Here is a 20,216-nt window from a genome sequence, read left to right on the forward strand (position 1 = left end):
AGTGTCTGCCACGTGACCTTGGTCGCCAAGGTGAAAGGAGGGAACCGGCTTCTACAGGTTGTCCTCTGGACGCCACACCCTTGCAGGCGGCATGCGCGCCCTTAAAAATAAAAAGAAAAAAAAAAAAAAAAAAAAAAAAAAAAAGTACAAATAACAAAATAAAATCTAATTTTGAAAACTTTAAAGGGTTGAAGAATTGGTCCAGCAGTTCTGAGCACTGGACCGGGTTTGATTCTGTCACTGGGAATTCCTAGAAAGACACTGTCTGCAGAGGCCGATCAACTGATAAAGGCTTCAGGGACTGAAGAACCTGGATGTTCCTATCAAGATGGCCTAATTTCTCTTGGGCTATCTTTACTATCAGATAATTTAATTTCTTTTGGGCTATCATTAACCTCTGGTCTACCTCAGTCTCATATCTAACATCTTGATAAACAGATACAAATTTTTGCAATGTACTAACATCACAAAACCCTACAGACACCTAAGAATGCAGTAAGATAGGATCTGAGCCCAAGGCCGCGATTCTCTTGCCTGCCCTATCTGCTCACTTAATATTTCTACCACTGTATTTTTTTTTAAAGATTTATTTATTTTATTTATATAAGTACACTGTAGCTGATTTCAGACGCACCAGAAAAGGGCATCAGATCTCATTGCGGATGGTTGTGAGCCACCATGTGGTTGCTGGGATTTGAACTCAGGACCTCTGGAAGAGCAGTCGGTGCTCTTAACCACTGAGCCATCTTTCCAGTCCATACCATTGAATTTTTAAGTGTCTTGATTTATAACTTTCTTTGTTCTGTTACTATAAAAACTCCATGAAACAGTTTCCACATTGGAACATAGAACTAACTTAGCTCCATGTTTCCTGCTTAGGTCACTCACATCTGGCAGGAGAATAAGTTGTCTCTTATTCAGTTTGGCAGCTGTGGGGGTTGGTTGGTTGGTTTGTCATGGTGTGTGTGTGTGTGTGTGTGTGTGTGTGTGTGTGTGTGTGTGTGTGTGACAATTCCCAGTCCTAGTCTCAGAGGGCAACCACATGCATATACCCCCACGACACACAAATCCACATATACACACATAATTAAAAATAAAATCTTTTAAAGTGTCTAAGGGGTTAATCCAGCACAGTTCGCAGTCACTTGTCCTAGAGTCTTTCTCTGCCCCAGGGAATCTGAGTCACTTGAAGGAGAGGGAAAGGTTAATTATGCCCTTCAATGATACAATTCGATACAGTTTACTTGTTTCCGTGGAGACCGCAATCCTCCTCCTCCACATGCAACCTGCCCGATTTTCTGACTCCTAAGTCAGAAAAACAATCTTCTCGTCTCCTTTTCTTTGTCTTTGTTTGTTTTGGATTCTTCCCAAGCCTGGACTTAATTTCCTTGGTGCTCTGGGCTACTCAGACCTTCTCACCAGCATGCTACTGTTGTCCTACCTCCGCAGCCAAAGGAGTGGCTTCCTCCCTTCCTCTTCATAGTCGCCTGCTCTGTTCCTTTTCTCTCAGCATCTAATAAAAGGGTCCTAAGCTCCCTTCTGAGTCCATTTCAAAATTATTTTATTAGCCAGACTGAGACTTGAGAGGTTGAGGTTTGATGTCTCCCTCAGTCGCTTTCCCTCTTATTTTTAACACAGGACTTGCTGATTCAGCTACCCAGACTGGCCCACAATGCCCCAGGGACCGTTCCTTCTCTGTCTAGCTGCACTAGTGCTGGCATGCGCTGCCACACCTTAGATTTTAGTACAGAGGCTGGGAGCCTGCGCTCAGCTCCTCAGGCTTGTGCGCTCGCTCGGCACCTAACCAGCTGACTCCTTGAGGTTTCATTTTGTTTTCCTGTAGGTTTTGTCTTTTGTTTGTCCTGGGATGGAACCCACAGTACTTAGCAACTATACATATTGAGCCTGCTCTTTAAAAGATCTCAATGGGGACTGCAACACAGTGACAGAGCAAGGGCCCCAGGGACAGAAACATAGTAGAAAAGTGAATAAATACTCACTAAGTAACCAACAGCAGGAGAACACAGGTAGCCCAACCCAAACTGAGTTCTTGTGATGACAGCATCCTTGTGGGCAGAGACAATTTTGAAAGTTTTAACTCTGTGTGTGTGTGTGTGTGTGTGTGTGTGTGTGTGTGTTCGCGTGCACTCAAATGGATGAACTAAGAAACATGGAAGTCAGAAGAAGCACTTAAGAATTGTTTCGGGCTGGTGAGATGGCTCAGTGGGTAAGAGCACCCGACGGCTCTTCCGAAGGTCCAGAGTTCAAATCCCAGCAACCACATGGTGGCTCATAACCATCTGTAATGGGGTCCTATGCCCACTTCTGGTGTGTCTAAAGATAGCTACAGTGTACTCACTGACATAAAATAAAGAATTCTAGAAAAAGAATTGTTTCTCTCTTGAACTCAGGTCTTTCCACTTGAGTAGATTTACCTGTAGAGCCAACTTGTTGGCACCAAGGACCAAATTTTAAGTTAGTCCTTGAGCATGGCCTTCTAGAACTTACCTCGGCATCTTCCGTGGCTCAGTGAAGCCATCAACCCCTAAAAGCCCAGGCCTCCCCTAGTTCAGGACTTGCTCCAGTGCCTGATGGGAAGTGGGACTTGGCACGATCCTGAAACTGCCCATAATGGCGCCCTCTCTCACCCTCACCTCACAATGCTGTGCCGTCACTCACCCAGGAGGACCTGCTCCGTTGATGCTGCTGTCCATATCAAAGTCAAGGTCCTTCTGTGTGGGCTCCTCCTCTGACTTCCTGCCGTGAGGGGCAGGACACAGAGTGAGAAATAGAGGGGTTCTTGAGAAAGACCCAAACTTAGTTTACCACAAACAGTGCAGAGAGATAAAGGAGTTGCCCTCCTCCAGAGCCATGGCCTAAAAAGTAGAGAAATCGCATAGAGAGATAATGCAAAGGCAATACAACAACCCCCACCTTCCAGAACATTCCCTCCAGAGAAGGGAAAAGAGTGGCCTTCTCAGGGGAGAGACATGCGGGGTGGCTAAGTAAGAGGGCAGAGTGAAATGAGCAGGAGTGAGGGACTGAGCCCTGAGCCAAGGCACTGACCTGAAGACGATGAGGTTGGTGTAGATGAGAGGTGGGCAGAAGAAGGCGAGAAGCAGGGCCCAGACGGAGGTCGTGCTGACCATCTCCCCCCACCACCTCTCTGTCAGCAGAGACTGTGGAATGTGGGAACATTAGAGACCCTGACAAGGGCTGGAGTCTGCCACCAGGGCACAGAGCAAGCATCCATATGGGACCTCAACTGTTAGAGCATGGGGCACGGTCGGCAGAGGCAGCCTCCTCAGGCTCAGCCAGGAAAACGGAACAGCCAATTTTTCTTCCACTGTGTGTGGGCGTTTCGCCTGCCGGCATGTCTGTGCACCATTGTGGGGGCTAAGATTATGTTTTAAGTTTAAGTTACTGTGCTTAAGAGATCTATAAAACAAAAGTGTTCCAAATTCCGCTCAAAAAAATGTGGTAGTGATCTTATTCTCACCCTGTGGGATGAACACCAGGGTGTGCCTGGTGCCCAGATAGGTAAGAAGAGGGCACCAGAGCCCATAGAAGGAGTTACAGATGGCTGTGAGCTGCCTCATGGGCGGTAGGAATCTAACCTTTCTCTGCAGGAGCAGCCTGTGGGCCCTTAACCAGTGAACCATTCATTCCTGCAGACCCAGAGCAGCCAACTTTTATTGACATCATAGGGCAGATGCTGTGCCAAGCACTCTGCATGGACCAAATCACTTAAGCCAAAAGGGCAAGTATTTTCTCCTCCTTACACACAAGATTGGCTAAAAACAGACAGACAGACGGAGATCAGCAGAGCTGCCCACTCACAACCGTCTGCCACCCCAGTTCCAGGTGATCTCACACTCTCACATACACACACATGCAGGCAAAACACCGATGTACATTAAAAAAAAAAAAAAAGTGGAAAGAGCTTCCTGCTGAAGAAGTGGCCCTTCCTTTAGGAGGAGAGGAACTCCCCTGTGAGAATGAGGGACTTCCTGTGTGAGAAATTGTACTTTCTGGTAGCAACAACACTACCTGGGGAGGGGAGGGGAGGGAGAGGTGAAAGGTTATAGGTGATTGGCCTTTTTATGAAGCAACATTTTCTAAGGCAGTGGTTCTCAATGGTCTTAATGCTGTGACCTATAAAACTCCCCTATAAAATTACCATTGCTACTATATAACTGTAATTTTGCTACTGTAAAAAAAAAAAAAAAGGTTTCTCTGTGTGTCTCTGGCTATCCTGGAACTTTCTCTATAGACCAGGCTGGCCTCCAACTCAGAGATTCACCTGCCTCTCTGCCTGTAAGTGCTGGGATTAAAGGCATGTGCCGCCACCATGGGATTCGCTGTTATGAATCTTAATGTAAATATATGATATTCGACCCCTGTGAAACGGCCGCTCTGTGCTCAGAGGTTAAGAAGCATTGTTCTAGGGACAAGTGGACTCCAGGGGTGGGGCTCACGGCTGTCTGAGTCACAGGCTCACCTGGACTCCATCCTGGGCAAAGAATGCTCGGGCATCCGCTTGCATGGCAAGCTGGAGGCAAGTAGCCTCTCCCCAGAGGGGACAGCGGCGCAGAAGAAGGCGGGCTGCTCGCTCTTCACTGTTGTGGTAACACTCTCCAAAGAGGTCTGGGGACAAGGGTACAGATGAGGATGGAAGGGGACGGGAGGTGCCTTGTGTGCCCCCCAGCACCCTGCCCCACGTACCCACACTCATGCTTTCAAACGTGGCAGCAAGCTCCTTCCGCCGCACGGCCTCCTCAGTCTCCAACTCTAGGCGAGCCATAACTCTGAGTAAGAGGCAAGCCCCAAGAGCAGAGGCCACTGAGTTGGAGCCCTGAAGAGACAGAGAAAGAGGACATGGGGAGGTTAGACATCTGGGAAGGGACGGAGAGAAATCTTGTGGTTGTGGAAGATCAGAAGTTAATAGAGTCATTCAGGCCAAGGGTTCACCCAAACAAATGCACACTGCCAAAATAGACAGGGTCGCTATCATCACAGCAAAGGCCGAGAAAGCCGAGTGGGGGCCCGGAGCACTGCGCACTGCTTTTTTCCTGGGCACTGAGTTCAGTTTGAGAAGATAATGTCATCATCGTATACATCTTTAAAACATTCAGTGTGTGTGTGTGTGTGTGTGTGTGTGTGTGTGTGTGTGTGTGTGTAGGCCGTGGGGGGGGGGTCACAGGCAGCATTCATGAGGTTGAGGCAGGAGAATCACAGGGTCCTGGCCAGTCTGGGTTACACAGGAAGACCCTGTCTCAGCAAATCAAAACTAGGGGTGTGGATGGTAGCACCCACTGGGTTGAGTGCACAAAGCCTTGGGTCTGATTCTCAACATGGCATGAACCAAGGATAGCAGCACATGTCCAAGGTCATCCTGGGCTGATATCAAGTTCAAGGCCAGCCTGGGCTATATGTGACTCTGCCTTAAAACAAACCACAAAAGAAAGACAGAGAACGGAGTGCAAGTTGTCTAAGGTCAGAGATCAGAGGTCAGAGCCATCTAAGGAGCCTTGGTGTCTCTAAGCACAGTGTCCCAAGGTGAGAACCGGAGGATTCCAAAATGAGGAGGCGTATTTACCTTCTCCCAGAAATAGATAGCCATCTGGGCCCGGTTCAGCAACAGAGCCCAGATAAGCAGGTCACTCCAGGGGGCTTGTTCAAAGCTTACATCCGTTGGCGGTTGCTTGTTGGCGCAGTCCATAAGCAGAGATTCCTGAAAGCACAGAGAAGCCTAGCAAGAAGCAGCCCCACCCGCCCAGGTTTGCCATACCCTCTCAGACACTCCACATGCAGCCCGCCATGCATCCCCAGCCCTGACCGGCCTTACATTCTCTCTTTGGTCCTGGCCCTGATAGGAGTCTCGGATGTTCCTGGCAGGGTACCGTGGCGCACACGTTTCTCCCAGCAGAGTCCTCAGCACTTGCCCCACATTGGGAGGCCGGAGCTCTACAGTTCCGTTTACAGGAGGGGATTTGCTGCTACTAGCATGGGACGCCTGGTCCAGAAGACTGCGGATCAGTGAGTTAGGGGACACCGCGCTGTACAGCTGGGCCAGACGCACGGGGGTCAGGAAGTGTCCCAGGCTAAGGCCATGGGAGATGAGCAGGCGCACAAATTCAGGCCGGTCATTCAGCAGAGCATCCATGAGAGATGCCTCCAGGTGGAAGGACTGTGTGAGGGACAGGGATGCTCAGAAATGGAGGGCGAGAGACAGAGGCCACAAGTGAAGCATGACAGACAGACTGACTGACTGGTCGATCGATTGATAGATAGTGGATGGACAGATAAATAAGTGGGTGGATGGGCTGGTGGGTAGATGGATGAAAGGATCCATTGGAGGATGGATATATGGAGTAGGTGGCTGGTGGGAGAAAAGAGGGTTTGGCTGAGTAAGTGAATATTGGTGCATGGATGCCTAGAGAGATGGATGGGTGGATGGACGGATGGATGGGTGGATGGATGAGTAGATGGACAGACAGCATGTGGAAGATGGATGGGTGAGTAGACAGGGAGACAAGGAACAAGTCAGGGACAGAGGAACAATCAGAGATGAGTGGCCAATTAAGGGGAGGCCAGACAGACCATGATGGAAGGCAGGACCAGGTGCCAAGAGGTCCGCCAGGAAGAGAAGTGAGCCTGTGTCCTGACTCCTCACCCGCCATTGGATGTCCCCACGGAAAAGTTCACTTTGGGCGATGTCCACGCGGTTCCAAGCCACAGCCAAACGCAGCTCATCCAGGTAGGCTGAGGCCTCAGAGCTCCCACAGGCTGGAGGGACAAAAGGGAGAGGTGGATAGGGCTCGGGGGGGGGGGGGGGAAAAAGGGGGGGGGGGGGGGGGGGGGGGGGGGGGGGGGGGAAGAAAGGGTGGGGACAGAGGGTGGTGTCCATTTTGCTGTTTCTTCATCTATAGAACTGGAGTCAGAGCGACCCTCTTGACAGCAATGTCCACTGTTAACAATGACAAATGATTCCAAGTGGTGGCAATCTTCAGCTTGCTCCTCAGCCCCTAAGGTTAATGTCTGGGTCAACAGATATCCGAAGAGGGGTCGTGAACATGCCCAGGATCATACAACTTGTCATTTTATTTTGAGAAGCAAAAATGTATCAGGAGTGAGGCGCATTGTCATTCTGTACTTTTCTGGTACTTCTTCCAAAGGGTCAGAGAAAGAAAGCAAACGGTTGGTAAGATCCTGCTTGCCCATGGATGGATGGATAGGTGAAGGGCTTGGTTCACGGGTGGGTGGGCTGGTGGATGCGGAGATTGAGGGGTAGATGATGGCAGTGGGCGGGCTGGAGGAAGGGATGGTGGGTGGATGAATGAAGAGTGTGGACATATGTCCCCACAAAAGCAAAATTCCCTGTGCCTTAACTTGGCATCCCTCATCCCCAGAGCCTCCTGCCCTTAACCTTCCTGCTCACCGTGTCCCACACATGTTTTCTTGAAGTCAGTCTACTCAGCAAGGCAAAAATCCCGGATCCACCCCTCATGTCCCATAGCTCATAAGGCCCTAAGCCACTGTGCCATGCCCCGCATCCAGTCCCAGTGGCCGTAGCACATCTCAAGTGCTATATCCATGCTCTGTGTCACTTCAGTCTCTTCATCTGCTCTATGGTCTCATCTCTCCTCACCAGGCCGCCCTGCCTGCTCCATAGGGGCCTCCTGAACACAGTCTGGCCTTGGTGCTCCCATCCCTCCCTCCCAGGGGAAAGTCCTGGCTTCCGGTTCTCCAGCTGGTGGGGCCTGCATCCCTTGCTGCTCTTGACTCCAGCACTGTCTGCCAAGTCCATACTTCCAGGCCTCTTTTGTCTCCTCAGAAATATCCCATGCTAGAGAGCGCATCACGCAGACCTAAATCCTCAGTCACACAAAGCTGCTACCAGTGGGACGAGTGCAAAATCTCTCTCTTCCCAGTGGTGGCAGTGGTCACGTGAGCCTCTTTAGCCAAGCTTACAATCGACATGCATATCTCACAGAACAGTGAGATTTAAGGAATGGGGAGGCGAATACTTGGATTGAATTGTTAATGGATGTGTCAATGAATAGTTAAAGAACTGGTGGGTGGTGAATAGTTAAGGTGGATAAAAGGATCGGTAGGTGTATGGGTGAATGTGCAAATGGACGAGTGGGGGGTTGGCTAGGCAAACGATTTAATGCATGGTTAGATGTATGGATGGGTAGGTAGATAGGTCAGTGGATGGATGGATGGATGGATGGATGGATGGATGGATGGATGGATGGACAAGTGGATGGGTGGATGGATGGATGGACAAGTGGATGGGTGGATGGATGGACAACTGGATAGGTGGATGGATGGATAGATATGTAAGTAGATGGATGGATGGACAAGTGGATGAATGGATGGATAGATGGGTGGATGGATGGATGGATGGATGGATGGATGGATGGATGGATGGACAAGTGGATGGGTGAATGGATGGACAAGTGGATGGGTGGATGGATGAATAGATATGTAAGTAGATGGATGGATGGACAAGTGGATGGGTGGATGGATGAATAGATATGTANAATAGATATGTAAGTAGATGGATGGATGGACAAGTGGATGGGTGGATGGATGAATAGATATGTAAGTAGATGGATGGATGGACAAGTGGATGGGTAGCTGGATGAGTGGATGGATAGACAAGTGGGTGGTGGATGATGGATAGAGGATTGATACATGGATATAAAGATGGATAGGGGAATGGATGGATAAGTGGGGTGTAGATAGGTAGGAGGTTGGATGAAAAGACAGAAAATGGATGGAAGAATGAAGGACAAATGGAGTGGTGAGTAGATGAAAATAGGAAGGGATTAATGGAACATGGATGGATGGATCCATCAGGGAAGTAGGTTGAAAACAATGAAAGTGTGTAGGGAAAACTGACCAACAACATCTAGCTGAAACCTAGGAAACAGGAAAGACATAGGAGACACAAAGAGGGGTGTGGCCTTAGGCTTAGAGGATCAAGGGTGGAGACAGAATCAGCCACCACTGCAGTATAGACAAGACCAATGTGGAAGGCCCATCCTACCTTTCACAAGAGCCCTCAAAACGATAGTCTCAAACTCCTCGGAGCCATCTTCTGATGAATAGACCGTCAGCAACTCCTTTCGGGTCATGATCCTCTCTACCTGCAGAATGCAGAACTCTAGTCCCCAGCTCAACCCTGTGGTTCCACCTATCCTTAGGACCTGCCAGCCAGGGTGCCCAGCCCTTCCCACCATGGTTCCACAATGCCATACCTGGGCCTGAAGAACCTCAGGGTCTCCTTTTGGGAAGTATCGCCTAATCCGATCTCGGGCTTCGCCTCGCCTGAGTCCCCCACTCCCTGGGGCCAGAGTATCTTCCAGGGTCTCCACCAGGCAGTCTGCAGCACCCCCAGAGCCCGCCACCAAGAGGCAGGGGAGCTGAGCTTGGGTGGCATCCTCTATACGCTTCAGAAGCAAGGAGAGAACCAGTCAGGGTTCAGCCCTCTGGTCCCTGTATCCCTAAGACTGTTGCCTGCCCCGAGTACTGGCCTTCAGCTCTCCTCCCACCTCAAAAGCAGGGACGCAGCTCTGGATACCTTTAACATCTTCTCATCTCCATCGATGAGAAGTAGGAGCACAGGGATGTCAATTCCAGTCCCTGAGAGGAAGCGGGGAAGGGAAACTTGGTCACATTCTATCAGCCTTCGCTGGGGACAGGAAAGAACTACATTTCCCAGGAATCCCTTGGGGCAGACATTGGCCTTGTCCCAACCCTGTGGCCAAGAGTCATGGAAATTGTCCTTCTTCTTTGAATTTTTTTTTTTTTTTTTGGTTTTTCGAGACAGGGTTTCTCTGTGTAGACCTGGCTGTCCTGGAACTCACTCTGTAGACCAGGCTGGCCTCGAACTCAGAAATCCGCCTGCCTCTGCCTCCCAAGTGCTGGGATTAAAGGCGTGCGCCACCACGCCCGGCTGAAATTTTTTTATTATTCATTTATATAGTGTTGGGAGGGTGGTGTTCACACACGTGTGGAGGTCGGAGGACAATCTGTGGGAGCCTGTTTTCTCTTTCAGCTCTGTGGGTCCTTAGGGTAGAACTCGTGATTGGGCTTGGCAGAAGGTACCATTAATTGCTGAAGAATTTCTGGGTTTTATTATTAATGTGTGTGTGTGTGTGTGTGTGTGTCTGTATGCACACGTGTGATCGTGCACATGAATAGAGGTGTGCACGTGTCATATCTGAGTGGAACAGGGGACAAGCTCAGATGTTGCTCCTCACCTCCCACCTTGATTTGAGTCAGGGTCTCTGGTTTAGCATACACCAAGCTAGCAGGCTCTGTCCCCTCTCTCACCAGGGGGATCGGGGACTGCAGATGGGAGTTGCTGCAGCCAACACAGTGTGAACTCTAAGGTCCTCACTCTTGCACAAGAAGCACATATCTGTCAAGTCAGGCCCCAGCACCCAGACCCCATATTTTTTAAAGACAAAGCCTCATGCATCCCAAATTGGCCTCCAACTCATGTAGCCGAGGATGACTGTGAACTGATCCTTTTACAGGGTGCTGGGGATGACAGACAGCACCAGGTCCAGAAGTCCAGGGTGGTCACCATAGCTCCAGACGGGAGCAGAACTTGGGACCTGGACTCATGGCTCTCAAGTCAGTCTTATGATCGGCTAAGCACTCCAAAGGCCAGTGAAGTGAGAGTTCAAGTGGAAAAGGAAGGAAATACAAGTAGATGGGCAATCTTGGCACCATAAAACCATTAACAAAGTCCAATAGTCAAAGCCCCGAGGGAATGGCACTTTGGTTCCACCCTCAGTAAAATAATAAAATAGACTGTGCCAGGCTGGGTGGCATCACAGCACCCTGGAGCTCTGGGCTGAAGCCATATCAGCACCAAGCACGAAGGTTAAATTTAAATGTGTGCTTCTGTGATTGCTGCTGCTGTTGCTGGTTTGTGTTCCTAGGGGACAGGGTCTCCCTCTGTAGCCCAGCCTGCTGCTCCACGGCCTTCCTGCTCCAGCCTCCCAGGCGTCACCGCATCCAGCTAAAACTATTTCCTCTCTCTTTTAGATTAATTTACTTCACGCGTGTGTGGGGGAGCCACTGTGTGTATGTGTGCCTAAGTCAGAGGACAATCTGCAGAGATTGATTCTGTCTTTGCACCTCGTGGGGTTCAGGGGGATTCGATTCAGATTGTTGGGCTTAGCCGCAAGTGCCCTCTACCTGCTGAGCCCTCTTGCTGGCCCCACAATCATGTATTCTTAATAAAAATGAAACTGCCGCAAAGTAATAGAAAGTTATTGCTCTGGTTTGAACAAGGATAGCCCCACTGGCTCATATATTTGAATACTTAGTCACCAAGTAGTGGCAATGTTTAAGAAGAATCAGGAGGTGTGGTCTTGTTGGAGGAAGTGTGTCACTGGGGGTGGGCTGTCAGGTTTCCTCTGCCTGTGAATCCAGATGTAGAACTAGCAGCCACTTCTACAGCACCAAGCCTGCCTGTGTGCCACCAGGGACTATAGCTCTGAACCTGTGAGCCAGCCAGTCCCCAGTTAAGTGCTCTCTTTTGTAGGCATTCCCTCAGACATGGCATCTCATCACAGGAACAGGACAGTGACTATGAAGGCCTAGCTGCAAGTCAGGCCACGTGAGATGGAGACCTGTATAGAACTCACATCTGCACAGGAAGACAACAACAACACACAAACACACACATTCACCACGGTTACTCGTGCCAGACGAATCAAATGTATGATTCCCTAGCATTTGTCACCTGGGAAAATTCCACCCGAGAGCTGTCATCTCTATTACAAGAACTGGGAATGCTGGGTGGGGATGTAGCACATGTGGTCCAGCGCTTGCCTGGTGTGCACACAGGCCTGGTTCGGCTGCCAGCGTGGCCGAAAGAGAAGGTAAAGAAGCATGTGCGTGAAGATTCTACGCAAGGGAAATGAAATGGATTGTGTCTAACCCCACGAGAAAAGGAGAAGCAAATGCCATTCAGTAGAAATCCCAGCACTTGTGAGGTGGAGGCAGCTGGATTGCCAAGAGGAAGGGATGGAGGGAGAAGAGAAGAGAGAAAAAGAAAAGGCGACCAAGATTGTATATGGAAAGCGTATGCACGGAGCTGTCAGGCACAGGGAACCCCAGTGTGGGGGGCGGGGATCAGGAAAAGATAATTCACTTTCCTTCACTTCCCTTTTTTTTTTTTTTTTTTTTTTTTTTTTTTTTTTTTTTTTTTTTTTTTTTTTTTCGAGGCAGGGTCTCATGAGATACAGCTCTGCCTGTCCTAGAACAGTAGACCTGGAACTCACTGGGCTCTGCCTGCCTCTGCCTGCAGATCACTGAGATTAAAAGTGTGCCCCATAGACCAAAAAACAAACAAACAAACAAAAAAGGTGGGCAGGGGTGGCACACGCCTTTAACCCCATCACTTAAGAGGTAAAGGCAGGTGCATTTCTGAGTTCAAGGCCAGCTTGGTCTACAGAATGAGCCTGGTCTCCAGGACAGCCAGGGCTAAACAGAGAAAGTCTATCTTGAAAAACCTAAAAAAATAAAAAATAAAAATAAAAAAAAAAACCTTCTGTATGTGTTCGTGGGTATTTATGAGTCTCTGTGTGTATGTGCCTGTGAGTGCCATGCCTAGGAAGGCCAGAAGAGAGAGCCTGGATCCCCTGGAACTGGAGTTATCAGATGGACCACAGGTCCTTTATAAGAGCAGCAAGTGATTTTAACTACTGAGCCACCTCTTTACACTCCCTTTATTGTAATTCTTTTTTACTTACTTTTAAGAAAGAGTCTTTTTATGTAACACTGGCTAATCCTGTGTAGAGCAGGTTGGCCTCAAATTCACAAAGATCTGACTGCCTCTGCCTCCCAGAGCTGGGATTAAAGGTCTGTGCCACCATCCCCAGCAGGGACGAGACAGGGTTTCTCTGTATAGTCCTGGCTGTGCTGGAACTCACTCTGTAGACCAGGCTGGCCTCAAACTCAGAAATCCACCTGCCTCTGCCTCCCGGGTGCTGGGATTAAAGGTGTGTGCCACCACTGCCCGGCCCAGGACAAGACTCTTAACAGAAGAAAGTTGCCCAGTCTTGACCACACCTGGCCATGGGGCCCTGTGTGCTGGTTTGGAAACACAAATCCCACTCACCTCCCACTCCGGTCTTCTGCTGAGCCACATAGGACTCAAACCGAAGGCGGAAGCGGTTCTCGCCACCCAGGCGGCCATAGGTGCCATCATCCACCAAGAAGAAAGCAGAATAGTTATAGTCCAGGGGGAACTCAACTCCATCCTCAGGGTCACCACGCCACCGGTACCTTGCGGGGAATGAGCCCTGGGGACAATGCCGGACAGAGAAGTCTTTTAGAAGGGATGTGACACTCCCCCCACAGACCCGAGGACCAGACCTTGGCCTCCTCCCTCAGATCCAAGTATCTTCCCCAGACTTTCTTAAACCCAGGAGTCCTTCCCAGCCTCCTCCCTCAGAATTCAGGATTACTCCCTGCCCTCCACCCTCAGACCAGCACTCCAGGCCAGGGCCTCTTCTCTGAACCCCATTCCCACCTTGGGGTTGATTAGCATGTCTCTGTTCCGGACCACTCCCCAGGGGGCCACACCCATGGCCACCACCTTGCTGCTCCCAGTGCTGGCCGTCTGGTGGTCCCTTACAGCCACACCCACGTGCCGGCCAATGCCTGTGTGCAGTCCCCCAGTGACGATCCAGGCCCCTGTGTAGGACAGAAGGAGGGACAGAGTGGAAAACAGTGAGCAAAGACATGGAAAGGGGAGCAATGTCCTCCAACCATGGCAACAGTGGGGACGCAGCCCAGGAGAGACAGCCCCCAACCCCCATGGTCACCTGTGCTCTGGGCGGCTCTCACCAGCCCGCGACGCAGAAAGTCCTGCAGCCAGGTCTGGAGCACTGGGCCCCCCGACCCCCCCAGCACCGACACCACCAAATTTGGGGCACGAAAGCCCCAAGAGCGGGTGACAAGACTGTATACAGTGGCCGGATCCGTGCGGTCAGACAGCCGGAGAAACTGTGGACACAGGAGGAAGAGACACATGGGGGACAGAGAGACTGAGACAACAGGAGACAGACCCAGACAAACGCAGATAGTGGCCTAGAGAGAGGACAAACAGACAGACGGACCGGGAGGCTGCAAGGACCTAGAGAGAGAGGGGGACAGACTCTTAAGACAGAGGCCCGCAAAGACAGGGTGGACCAATGGGGAGACACATTCGGCGTTGCCCCAGCCCCACCCAGCCTGGCGCCCCGGACATGCAGGCCTCACGTTGCTGGGCTTTCGGCCAGAGTACATGAAATTCAGGTCCCCGTAGGCATCTGTGGGCTTCTCCGTGGTGTGTTCATCACTGTTCCACTCAGTAACTACGGCTGCCCCAAAGGCGTCCTCCACGGCCACAGAAGGGTGGGCGTCCCGAGGTTGCCCGCACTGGCACCAGGTCCCTCTGGGGGCATGAGGGTAGAGCGTGACCCCTGGCTGTCTCCACTGAATCCATCCTGTACAAATGTCCTGTCCACAGGGGACCCTGAACCCATCACTGGCTCTGACTGTCTGGAGAAGAAACTGAGGTAAGGAGCCCTTATAGCCAAGCTTTACCCCAAATTCGCCAGGACAGGGAGAGTAGCCTGAGGGATCAGAATCCACAGTAGCACGCGGCCATCAGCAGGTGCCCTTGCGGCCCCAAGAAGAAGACATACACTATGAAAAAGAAACTTTAAAGAATGCTTCAACAACAAAAAAAATAATAATAAAGAAAAAGAAAGAAACAAACAAAGAAACAAAGAAACAAAGGAAGGAAGAGAAGGGCAGGCATGGTGGCACACATCTATAATCCCGAATTGAGGTCAGCCTCATATACAGAGAATTCTAGGATAGCCTGGGCTAAAGAGAAACCCAGTCTCAGCAAAACAAAATTAAAAAAAAAAAAAAAAAAAAGAGTCAAAGAGTTTGGCTACTGTTGAGGCCGCTGTGCGGTTTGAGCATCTTCACCTCTCTGAAACTAAATTTCCTCCTCCAAAGATACAAAGATGGTAAAAGCCCCACGGAACTCAGAGGAGCCAAGAAAATCACAGTGTTTCCTGGAGCGAGGATAGCAACCAGCCCCGGCTGCACAAACTCCAAACCGAGCTTTAAATAACTCAGAATTTCACAGGAGAAAAGCCGGGCCTCTTTCAGAGCTCTGTAACTGTGGGGAGGGCTTTCAGTCCGAGGCTGGCCTGTCCGCCAGCCTCCACCCGGCCCCAGGCCTGCCTTCTCTGGCAGAAGGCAGGAGCGAGCGGCAGGCCCCGGGGCAGAAGCTAGAAGGTAAAATTGACTTATTCACTGTTCACTGTACCCCAGGACAATCCTTCCTTCCCAACTCCATTCCTTCCGGTTCTAAGAAACAGACAACAGATGACGGTTCCCATTTCTTGTCTCCTTAGATAGAAGGTTTTCCGCTCTAAATAGGACACAGTGGGCTGGAGAGATGGCTCAGTGTTAAAAGTGCATACAGAAGGCCAGAAATAAATTCCCAGCACCCACATGGCGGCTCACAACCATCTGTAACTCCAGACCTGGGGAATAAAACGCTCTCTCCAGACCTTCTCGGACACCTTACATGCGTGCGTGCGTGTGGTGCACAAACACACACACAGGAGAAATTTCTATGCAGGTAAAATAAATATAAATGTCAAAAATAAAGGAATATTTAAAAATCACAAACTTACAATCATCCCTTGGACTCAGGTGATTGTCACCTTAGTTTCCCAGAGTAAGGCGCAGGGGCTTGGGAAAACATAGCTAATTCTCCTTGACCCTGATTCTAGAAGGAGTTCAAACAGTGGGGCTCACCTGTAGTTTCAGAAGTTAGCTGAACCACTGATGGAGGAAGGTGGGGGAGGTGGTTTTTGTCTAGGCTCTCAGTAGCCTTACATTAGCTAAAGCTGATCAGAAATTATTTTTTTCTTATTTATTTATGTTTGTCCTAAAATTTCTGATCCTCCGGTCTCAGCCTCAAGAGTTCTGGAATTACAGGTGTGCACTACCATCCCTGGCTTATTTTGGTGCTGGGAACAGAACCCTGGTTTGAACGCATGGTAGGCAAGCTTTCTAGTGACTGAGCCATGACCCAAGCCCTGGGGGGGTTGGTTTTCTTCAATATTTTTATATTTTATGTGTATGAATATTTGTCTTCCCGTATATCAGCACGCCACATATGCGTGCGCACGCTGCCTGCGGAGGCTGGAAGAAGATGTTGAATTCCCTGGAAGTGGAGTTAAAGTTGATTGTGAGGTCTCACATGGGAACTGAACTCAGGTCCTCTGCAAGAGCAACCAGTGCTTCTAACCACTGAGCCATCACTGCAGACCTCCGCCCCTTGTCTTTGGAGTGTCCAAGCCGATCGAAAACTCACTTTGTGGCCCAAGTTGGCCTTGAACCCCCGCTCCACCTCCTGAGTGCTGGGATGACAAGTGCACACCAGTGCACATCAGTGCACACCAGTGCACACCCAGCATAAGGACCAGGTAAGTGCACACAGAGGGCCTGGTGTCCCTCCAGAGCTATAATAAGGGATGCAACCTCCTTCTCTAATGCTAGGGGACCCTGACATGCTTCAGTTTCACCCCCACTTAATCCTTTTATCCATCAGGACCTCATCTTGGACCCCCTTGATCCCTCTATCTTTTAGTCAAAACTTCTGCACGGAACATTGCAGAGCATCTGGCCTCTGAAGCACCTGGCCCCAGGGGCCTGTTATTCACGCGGGCTCCTCAGACCCTAACCTAACGACTTAAACAGAGCTCAAGGGAGAAAGGGCCCACCTTGCCCACAGGAGGGCTTGAGTTTATCCCTAGGACCCATAAACAAGTTGCAATCCCAGTGCAGGGGAGAAGGAGACAGAAGGCTCCCTGGGGCTGGCCAGGTCACCCCAAGCTACTGTCTTACAAAACAAGGCGCATAGTATGTGAGGAACACTACCTGAGCATCATCCCCTGGCCTCTATATGCACGAGTGCACACATTTGCACCTGCACTCAGGAGCACACACAAAATTAAATTAAAGGAAAACTCAGTTTCTAGTCACACAGTTTGTCACTCAGAGCTCTGTCACTGCACCTAGTCACTGTACTCAATGTGGACAGTGAGCGTCACAGAAGAAAGTAGGTTCTGGTTCCACGGTGCTGGCATCGTTTCCCATGCCTGCTTGCCTCCTGTCACCTTTGCTCCGTGTGGCTGTGAGGCACAATGGCTCCATTCAAGTGTCATCTCACTGTCAGAAGGTGGCTGGCCACCATGGAATGCACCCCTCATGGTGGCTTTCTTCTCCCTCTGCTGCCCTCTGAGCACCCAAGATCCATGCTAACCTCCTGGCTACCCCTCATGTCACTCTAGCCCAACCACCCCAGAGGCCGAGAGAGGCAGTTAAGAAGGTTCAGGAAGGGAGGTGGACAGCAGCGGCTAGCACTTGGCTTAAAGGCGTTAAGAGATGTGTGTGTGTGTGTGTGTGTGTGTGTGTGTGTGTGTGTGTGTGTGTGAGTGTTTTGGTTTTTTATTTTGTGGGTGAGGATTTGCCTGCATGTGAGTCTGTGTACTGCAGGTGTGCAGTGCCCATGGAGGCCAGAAATGGGAGTTACAGGTGGTTGGGTGCTGCCAGGGCAGTGCTGGGCACGGAGTGCTTGTCTGTAAGAGCAGCCAGGGTTCTTAACCCTGGGGCCATCGCTGTAGCCCCTAGCTGCTACCTGGTGCTCTTATTTTATTTTATTTTATTTTATTTTATTTTTGGCTTTCTTTTTTTAAGGTCTGCCTCGGTAACCCAGAACTACAGTATCCCCCTGCCTCAGTCTCCTGAGTACTAGAGCGAACGACAGGCCTGTAGCACCTCACCTGACAGGTTTCTTGGGTTCGGATTTTTAATCCTGGGAATGGAACCCAACACATGCTAAGTGTGTGTGCTACCACTGAATTACACCCTAAGCCCGGAGGTGTAAGAAGGAAAGAAGAGGAAGGCGAGAAAGGGAGGGGGCCTTTGTATCTTCCTCGCCTGCCTCCCTGGTTTCATTCTCCACCTATAGCTGGGACCTCTCAGACCCCAGTATCTCAGTCATCTGCTAACTACCAGCTGGGTCCCAGTCCTCCCCTGCCACTCTAGGGGAGGCCCGTCATGTACACAGAAGGGCCGGCACTCGGCATCCCTTTCCAAACCTGCTTCTTCTCCTGGGCTCATCATCTTGGTGATGGTCCCCAATCTCTTCTCCCCTTTCTGAATTCCTACCCAACCTCACACAGCTTACACACGCAGAGCCTACGAAACCCCAGGAAACCACACTCAGGGTGGCCTCTGAGAGCCCATGAGCTCTCCCACCAACCTTCCCATTCACAACATTCTCGACAGCCCCGAACTCTGCTCTGCTTTCAAGCCTCGCCGCCCAGGCTGTCCTTAGGGAGGACTTCGACCGAGCACTCCCAAGGCCCAGAGCCACCTTCAGAGCACCACACTGCACCATCTTTCCAATGACACCTGTAGCCCACCAGCTCCCATCTCTTCCCACTGACTTCAGTCATTCTATTTGTGACCCTCTCTGCCAGACCCACCATTAAACCAGTATCTGTTTATTTATACAACATTTTCCTGTCCCACACTGGTGGGACAACAGGCTCCTGATAAAGTCACACTAAGGAAATCAGGTGACACTGCCCCGAGGCCAAAAGTCCACCCTGAGAACTGAGTTAAAGCTGGACCCACCTAGGGAGATTAAGCATGCAGCCAAGCCTATAGGGCTTGCTCCTGTCCCCTGCCACCCACAGCACAGCACGGCTCGCAGTGGTAATTGCCCTCTTCTCATGGGAGTTGCAGATATTCCCGGATGTTTATTAGGTGATGGGCAGAGTTCCAGAAACATCCCAGAGTGACCTTGTTTAGTTTGCACGGAGGCCCCAGAAGGGAGGAGCTGTTCTGTGCCCAGGTGACAAGTGCAGCCCAAGAAGGGAATTACTATCCCAAAGCTGCAGACCTATGTAAGGCTGGCAGGGCTGTGTGGCTATGCTCGCTGAGCCGGGATGACACAGAAAGCCGAAGCAGAGACAAAAATGACACAAAGAGACAGAGACACATGGACGAGACACAAAGACACAGAATGGATCCCCACCTAGAGGGGAATGCAGAATTCGGGGCGTGCCCTAAGCAGGGTGGCCCAAAGCAAGGGCAGGGGGAGGGGTCTGTCTCAAGTGAAGGCGGGAATGTCCTTAGTGGGCGGGGCCTGAGTGTGTCGAGCTGGGCCTTCTGTGGTGGGTGGGGTGTGTCTGTGCACCAAGGCTTCCTGCGGTGGGCAGTGAAGGGCAGTCTGCGGTGGGCACCCTTGTCTGCGTTGTGTGGGGCGAGTCCGGCCTATGGGGGCGGAGCCTGTCTGCAGTGGGCAGGGCCCGCGAACCTACGCTGCCAGGTCGGCAGCGGCGAACTGCTCACCCCGCATCATCGGAGAGGTCCACTATGAACGTCGTGCACACCTTCTTCCTGAAGATCTTAGGGATCCAGCTCTGAGAACCGGAACAAGAAGGGCAGGGCAGGGACTCGGGTCAGACCCACAGGATTCGAAGACAACCCCGCGCGCCCCCGGGACACACTGGGAACTCCTCCCTCGGGCTCAGCCAGGAACCCACGCCGCTCGGTCTGGGAACTCCTGGTCCAGCCACTGCAGCATCTGACCCGGATCCGCGGAGCTGGCGCCGCCTCTGGACCCCACTCACTCCCAGCCCCACGCTGTGCGATACCTGCTCCTTCTCCGGCCCCACCATGCTGCCGCCGCAGCCCCTGAGGCTCCGTGTATTTCCTCCAGCCGCCGACCCGCCCGACCAAACCGGATCCGCAACTTCGCAGCCCAGCCCGGGGCGGGGAGTCCCGGGACACGTCACGTCACGGGAGGCGGGGAGAGGGCGGCTGCGGAGGAGGGACAGACTCTGCTGCCAAACCACGGATGGGGTCGGTTTGGGGGACACGAAAGAGTTGGAAGGCAGAGCAAGCGGAGGAACGAAGGAAGCAGAGTAGGGCACACGATAGACAAACATAGATTCGGAGAAAAAGACCCAGAGAGAGACAGAGACAGAAACTAAGAGAGGGACCCAGAGAAAGAAAGAAAGAAAGAAAGATAGAAAGAAAGAAAGAAAGAAAGAAAGAAAGAAAGAAAGAAAGAAAGAAAGAAAGAAAGAAAG

General features: G+C 51.0%; 1 protein-coding gene across 2 annotated transcripts in view; it reads right to left on the reverse strand.

Moving 5' to 3' along the window:
- The window catches only part of Trpm4 (transient receptor potential cation channel subfamily M member 4), a 29,189-nt gene extending 9,302 nt beyond the window's left edge, over positions 1–19,887 (reverse strand). The window contains exons 1-16 of one of the 2 annotated variants that reach the window (XM_021196008.2): positions 19,779–19,887; positions 19,474–19,544; positions 14,299–14,473; positions 13,863–14,043; positions 13,568–13,731; positions 13,154–13,337; positions 9,593–9,654; positions 9,270–9,461; positions 9,059–9,158; positions 6,677–6,789; positions 5,849–6,190; positions 5,600–5,734; positions 4,726–4,855; positions 4,502–4,647; positions 3,067–3,179; positions 2,680–2,757 (exon numbers count right to left, since the gene is read on the reverse strand). In XM_021196008.2, coding sequence (XP_021051667.1) covers positions 2,680–2,757; positions 3,067–3,179; positions 4,502–4,647; positions 4,726–4,855; positions 5,600–5,734; positions 5,849–6,190; positions 6,677–6,789; positions 9,059–9,158; positions 9,270–9,461; positions 9,593–9,654; positions 13,154–13,337; positions 13,568–13,731; positions 13,863–14,043; positions 14,299–14,473; positions 19,474–19,544; positions 19,779–19,802 — 2,210 coding nt within the window. In that variant the 5' untranslated portion in view covers positions 19,803–19,887. Of the gene's footprint in view, positions 1–2,679; positions 2,758–3,066; positions 3,180–4,501; positions 4,648–4,725; positions 4,856–5,599; positions 5,735–5,848; positions 6,191–6,676; positions 6,790–9,058; positions 9,159–9,269; positions 9,462–9,592; positions 9,655–13,153; positions 13,338–13,567; positions 13,732–13,862; positions 14,044–14,298; positions 14,474–19,473; positions 19,545–19,778 lie in introns of those variants that run through there. The other variant, XM_029545765.1, reaches the window with a different exon arrangement.
- Between the last annotated feature and the right edge of the window lie 329 nt (positions 19,888–20,216).

Source organism: Mus pahari, chromosome 1 (assembly GCF_900095145.1).
Source record: "Mus pahari chromosome 1, PAHARI_EIJ_v1.1, whole genome shotgun sequence".
In the NCBI taxonomy this organism is placed as follows: Eukaryota; Metazoa; Chordata; class Mammalia; order Rodentia; family Muridae; genus Mus; species Mus pahari.